General features: G+C 38.7%; 1 protein-coding gene across 1 annotated transcript in view; it reads right to left on the bottom strand.

The window, feature by feature from the left end:
* LOC107571174 (protein kinase C alpha type-like) overlaps positions 1-6410 on the bottom strand; it is a 43742-nt gene extending 37332 nt beyond the window's left edge. The window contains exons 1-4 of the mRNA XM_016257464.1: positions 6362-6410; positions 6016-6172; positions 5808-5942; positions 3702-3795 (exon numbers count right to left, since the gene is read on the bottom strand). Of these exons, the coding sequence (XP_016112950.1) occupies positions 3702-3795; positions 5808-5942; positions 6016-6172; positions 6362-6410 (435 nt within the window). The remainder of the gene's footprint in view (positions 1-3701; positions 3796-5807; positions 5943-6015; positions 6173-6361) is intronic.
* Between the last annotated feature and the right edge of the window lie 719 nt (positions 6411-7129).

The raw sequence follows: 7129 nt of genomic DNA, 5'->3' as shown, positions 1-7129 counted from the left end.
TGCTTTATAAGTACTAATAAACAGCCAATATGCTAGTAATATGCATGCTGACAAACAACTAGTTAATAGTGAGAATTGGTCCTTAAAATAAAGTGTTACAGACGTAATATATTTCTTGAGAACATACATGCCGTTCTGTAAAACTACAGCATCACATGATTTGCATTTGCAGCTAAAAAAGTTAAGGTTAGGGTTAATCTTATGGGTAGGACTCTAAATAAACACAGTGTATAAACATCCTGGGTTAAGATTTATCAAATAAGAAGAGTTACCATTCGGCCACCCACACAACATTGTTTTCATGTTTTCGGTGTCTCTATGTTACCATTATAAGTGAAGTGAAGTGAAGCGAAGTGAAGTGACATGTGGCCAAGTATGGTGACCCATACTCGGAATTAGTGCTCTGCATTTACCCATCCAAAGTGCACACACACAGCAGTGAACACACACAAACCGTGAACACACACCCGGAGCAGTGGGCAGCCATTTATGCTGCGGCGCCCGGGGAGCAGTTGGGGGTTCGGTGCCTTGCTCAAGGGCACCTCAGTCGTGGTATTGAAGGTGGGAGAGAGCGCTGTACATTCACTCCCCCCACCTACAATTCCTGCCGGTACGAGACTCGAACCCACAACCTTTGGGTTATGAGTCCGACTCTCTAACCATTAGGCCACGACTTCCCCTTATATTAAGACTTATATTAATCTAATAAGATATGATACTATTTACATTGGGGTACAAATTAAGATGCACATTTTAAACGATATGTGAAATAATGTAATTACAGATGTAATTACATGTTATATTAATTGTAATTACAGTCTAATAACATGTATGTACACAATACATACATTGTAATACATTTTAAGCTAAGTATACAAAAGGTAAACCCACCTAATAATTTATGTATTTGTAAAATATATGTGCATATAATACACTTCTTGACTATATATAACAAATATTGTCTAGACAATGCCCCAGTAATACATTATTATGCATCTGTTCTCACATGCACACATTTAAGGGTTGAAATTTGTCATTTCATTATCAAGTTGCTCTTTGAGAAATAGTAACCATTCGGACACACCTAGAAGAGTTATCATGTGCTGCCCCCTATTGGAGATCTCAAGTAAGTGCAAACCCAAACACTAGTGCACTTCAGACTGTCAACAGTGCAGTGAAACAAGAACAGTGTTCATACGCTTTTTCAGTGGCAGACAAAAAGATGTGATCTATTTGTCATTTGTTCAGGATGCACATGAAGCATGCTGAGGGTCAGAGTGTGAGGAAACCTTTTATGATCTATAAAAGGCCGAAGCAGATCACAAACAGCCAAAAGATCATTGCCTGTCCTTTAGCTTCTGTGTTCTGCCTATTTACTAACAACTGCAGTGCTTATGGCTTTATAACTGGAATAAACATGTGTTTGTGTGTCTCCCTAATCAGGGAGCCCATGATTATTTGACAGATTTCATAGATTTAACTACTATTTGATTGGCTTATTATGTTTAATGTAATAGAAAATAACTTGTAAAATACAATATAAATTTTTCATTGGAATATCATCCAATTTGCGTGTCTCATTCAAACACTGTTACCATATAATGGGCATATACTAGGTTACATTAGCGCTTAAAAATCATCTATTGACAAAAATATTATGCTGATCATTACTATTCAAAGTTTTGAAATAGTAATAATAATTTAAAAAAATCTTATTTCATGCTCAGATGGCACTATTTCTGTCACTTCTGAGGTCAGACGGATGCACATGAAGCATGCTGAGGGTCAGAGTGTGAGGAAACCTTTTATGATCTATAAAAGGCCGAAGCAGATCACAAACAGCCAAAAGATCATTGCCTGTCCTTTAGCTTCTGTGTTCTGCCTATTTACTAACAACTGCAGTGCTTATGGCTTTATAACTGGAATAAACATGTGTTTGTGTGTCTCCCTAATCAGGGAGCCCATGGTTATTTGACAGATTTCATAGATTTAACTACTATTTGATTGGCTTATTATGTTTAATGTAATAGAAAATAACTTGTAAAATACAATATACATTTTTCATTGGAATATCATCCAATTTGCGTGTCTCATTCAACACTGTTACCATATAATGGGCATATACTAGGTTACATTATCGCTTAAAAATCATCTATTGACAAAAATATTATGCTGATCATTACTATTCAAAGTTTTGAAATAGTAATAATAATTAAAAAAATCTTATTTCATGCTCAGATGGCACTATTTCTGTCACTTCTGAGGTCAGATGTCAGTGGATGTTCATTTGAACAATAAAGAAAGAAAGCAAGAAAGTGTGTGTGGATAGTGTAAGTTAAAGGGAATAGAAACCTGAAAGAAGTTGGATTGCATCTTTGTTAGTAAATCTGATTTCTTTGTAGCAGCCTGAGCCACACATCTGAGGGCTCTCTGACCCTCCCATAGACAGCAAGGTAACTACCACATTCAAGGTCCAGAAAAGTACCAAGATGATCGTCAAAGTATTCCGTGTGACATCAGTGGTTCAACTGTAAAGTTACGAAGCTATGAGAATACTTTTTTGCACAAAGAAAACAAAAATAACGACTTTATTCCACATTTTCGTCTCTACACTTGTGGACGCGCGTTCACGACAGTATCCTGACGCGAGTGTGTGGCGGCGCTGACCTAGATCCATCATCACGTCATTACGCCGGATCTGGGTCAGCGTCCCCACACGCTCGCGTCATGGTACGTCATGCGTCATGAACGTGCGTCCAAATTGATTAGAGACGAAAATGTGTAATACTGTTTTCTTTGTGCAAAAAAGTATCCTCGTAGCTTCGTAACTTTACAGTTGAACCACTGATGTCACACGGACTACTTTGTCGATCATCTTGGTACTTTTCTGGACCTTGAATGTGGTAGTTACCTTGCTGTCTATGGGAGGGTCAGAGAGCCCTCTTATTTCATCAAAAATATCTTAAATTGTGTTCCGAAGATGAACGTAGGTCTTACGGGTTTCGAACAACACGAGGGTGAGTAATTAATGACAGAATTTTAATTTTTTGGGTGAACTAACCCTTTAACTATCAACATGATCACATTTTTTAACAGATTGAAGAATCTGAATACTTTTCGGGGGCGCTGTATTTGAGAATCGTGATTCATGAATACTATCAAAACCATGATGACTTCATATGCCAGGTTTCCTTGATATTCCATTGAGAAAGAGAGAGGTGAAAGCACTGAAAGACTGTTTGAGGTGAAAAAACAAAACAGTTTGAGGAGCTTCCAGAAAGACACAAAAGCAAACAGTCACAGCAGTATAAAGCCAAACAGTTGTTGCATAATAAGCAAACACTTGACAAAGGGACCTCGGCGCCCGTTGTGTCCCTGGCATCCCTCAGCATCCCACCAACCACGAGATCTCACCATGGAAACGGTTGCTATGGTGACGCTGACAGTGGCTTTTTGGTCTTTGAGAGTCACGATCTAGTCTAAACCGTATTTGTGCGTCCTGTGATTCAGCACTGCTGGGCCGCTGCTGTTATCTGGCTTTAGCGGCCACTCGTAGAACATTCACTACACATTAAAACACGATTTAATCACTTGACTTGAGAATGAACAGCCGTGCAGGACTCTTCAACGCTCCTCTGGCATGACAATGAGTCATGAATGAGTGTGTTTGAAGAGCTGCGGAGATAAACACACACACTCACCTCAAACTTCTGCCGCAGCTCCAGGTTAATGTCATTCTCCTCTGGGATGGGCACGTTGTAGTACTCACCCTCCTCCTGGTTTAACATCTTATACCTGTCAAATGAGAGAATATCAGACACAATTAAAAACTTCAAATAGGTTTATCATGGTACAGTCTAAAAAGTATGGTACAGGTATAGTAGCATATTACCATGGCCCTCTTTGTTTTCAAAAAGTACATGCCTGCATTTACAGCATGGCTGTAAAAAACAGCTCTGCAAGGCACAAACCAATGCAAAGTGCATTAAAATGCTTGACTGCAGCCCCTGAATGAATGACTGTCATTGTGCGCTGTCATCTGTTGTTTTATGGCTTTAGAAACAGAGATTGGTTAATATGACATTATAAAGCTGAGGTCTCTGTCTCTCTATGGCTATGTTGTGTGTGAATCTGCTACTGTCTCTGGGTTCCTGTGAACTTTCTTTTGATGTGAAGGGTCTCTCAGAGGACCCCTCATTAAATCAGCACATACACTGCTGAAACTAGACACTGAGTGACTTTTTTAATGATCGGCATCAGTGCTATTAAGGTAATATTTGGAGCAAATCAGATCAGGACTTAATTTTTCCAATTCAAATAGTATAGAAACTCTTCTATGCCATATTTCATAGTACTAAGCAGTTACAAATCTACTGTACTATTACTGTTTAATGTTTTGACACATATATTACACTATAACAATATATTATGGCTCTAAAATCTGATCGGATGGGCTTAAAAGTTATTTTAAAATAGTCTGCCTACTGTGTATTAATGCACAAATCATTAGTTACATTGTCTGGAGTTCATAAATGACCCAAAGTTAACCTAATGAATTGTGGTGGTGCTCATAAGTTTACACACACCTTGAAAAAAGTTAATAATTAAAAAAATAAAAATATGGATTATAAAAATGCCATTTTATTTTGGTATTGCGCCGGAATAAGCTATTTCATATAATTGTCACAAATCCGGTCCATGGACTTTCATCCAATGAACACGAGAGGTCGCTCTCTCACCATATTGACACTCACTCCCCATAGACTGTCACGCATCACGCTGGACTACATCTTCCATGCTCCACTGCACTGATTGCACACTCACCTGCATCCAATAACTCACACTATATAACACTCACTCTGATGCTGCTCTAGTTGCCGAGTATTGTAGCGTTTATCTCTCTCCAAGCGATAGCTACTCTACGGAGCCTGTCTAGTTTTCAGTTCCTAGTCATAATCTCGTCTGGCTGGTTTACTCGTGTTTTGACTCTTGCCTGTATTGACCATGTCATTGAATAAAGCCTTGCAAGTGGATCCACTCCCGTCACCCCGTTACAGAGACGTGAGGCGAGCCGATCCACTTCCATCCACTTGTTTGTCCCCAGCAGTTAAACTGTACACTGTTTACAGGAAAATCCTCCAGGTCCTACACATTCTTTGGTTTTACAACTTATTCTGCATCTCTGAACCTTTTCCAACAGTGACTGTATGAGAAAATTGCAAACATTCATTGATGCTGAAGAAGGCAACATGATGCATTAAGAGAAGGGTGTATTTTTGAGTTTTATTTAAAGATCTTGGTAACAATATAGATTAGGGAACACCTTTTCACTATTAACTATTATTAAGAGTTTTCCATGAATAAACTCCTAGTTACTGCTTATAGATAGTATACTGTATATTAAAAAAATAAATTTTTATGATCCCTCTTATTTTCTTTAAATAATTAACATTATGGAAATTCTTCAAGGTGTATGTAAACTTACGACCTCACCTGCATATGGGAATTATGATTTTTATTAATTATTTTGTAACTATTGATTGAACATTAGTACATTTTACCATATTAAAATGACTATAAAGCATGTCCTCTTATGGTTTATTGCTTGAATAGGAGCTGTAGTGTGAAATTGCCAATATAACTCAAAATACAGAAATAGCATGATAGATTTATACTGTAATATCAGCCACTGACTGTTTTACAGCCACAACATTTATTATACAACCTTATTTCAACTATTTTACAGTGTAAAGTATGTAAGAAAAACAGTAGTTGTTGTGTTTGTGCTGTCAGCGTATTTGACTCACCAGCCACATACAGTAGCTTTGATCAGCTCAGACACACCAAAGGACATGGAGCCCATGAAGTCATTGCGGGTGGTTCTGTCCCAATCCCACACCTCCACGGACAGACGGCGCTCCTTATCCATTGGCTTTAACTTACTGCACACAGACACGCATGAGAAAACAAATCTACAATGCCGTCAGAGTGTGTGTTTAATGCTGACAGACTCACAAGATAAAGGACTCGTTCCAGGTGGGGTTGAGCGAGGAGCGGATGGTCCGGGTCTTCTGTTTGGTCTCATTCTTGGGGTCTGGGATGAGTTTGAGCTTCACATACGGGTCTGACAGACCATTGGGGTCCATGGGAATCAGATTTCTAGCCTCACCCACTGATTAATAAGAAAGAAATCAAAACGTGAACTAAAGCATGAAAAACATAACCAGCAAAAACATCAAGTTTGAATTCGTAGATCTTTTTCAGTGCAAATGTGCTGATTATTTTAATAATATTACTATTAGTCATTACTGAAATTATACACCACTGTTATTTTTTAATGTGTAAACAGGTTTTGAGGAACATGTGGACACAGGAACAGGAAGTGCCACCATCTCATCTATATTCCTCATATTTTAAGTAAGTAAGTTTTCATAAGTACATTAGCAAGTTTACTGCTAAATGATTCTCTGACAGCAACTGTAGATTATATTGATGGTTGCTTGTTATCTTTCCTGTGGCTTGTCTACAAGAGATGATGTAGGAGGTCTGGGGGCTTATGGGCGGAACACTGGAATAGGAAGTGCGATTGTATGGGTGAATATAGCGAGACCTCAGTTCTACAAAAAGTGTCAGTTAATATGTCTATACGTATCTACATGGTGTCAGAAGTGTGCCTGTAGTGACGATGGCACAAGGACTTCGTAAGATTGACCCCCTCTTCTTTGACAAGAATACTGCGGACAACTGGACGAAGTTTAAGCGCGAGTGGCGCATTTACAGCAATGCCGGTCTTTCAGCAGCAACAAAAAAAGTGCAAGCGTACACATTTCTGAACCTCGCTGGTCCCGATGCCCAAGATAAATATGACACTTTCACTTTCGAGGAGGGGGAAGATCCGGAGGATTCTGAGGTACTGGTAAAAAAGTTTGAGGAAATATGCCTGCCTGTAAAGAATGTAATTATGGACAGACATGTATTTAATACAAGAACCAGAAGCCACATGAAACAATCCAGTCGTACGTTGCCACGTTAAAAACACTAGCCAGAAATTGCGAATTTGGCACGCTGCACAACAAACTGATAAGAGATTGATTAGTATGTGGCACTCACAATGACAATATCCGCACTC

Source organism: Sinocyclocheilus grahami, unplaced genomic scaffold (genome assembly GCF_001515645.1).
Source record: "Sinocyclocheilus grahami isolate Dianchi unplaced genomic scaffold, SAMN03320097.WGS_v1.1 scaffold1557.1, whole genome shotgun sequence".
Taxonomy (NCBI): domain Eukaryota; kingdom Metazoa; phylum Chordata; class Actinopteri; order Cypriniformes; family Cyprinidae; genus Sinocyclocheilus; species Sinocyclocheilus grahami.
Note: the sequence above shows the minus strand (reverse complement) of the source record. Positions and strands in the feature narration are given on the sequence as shown.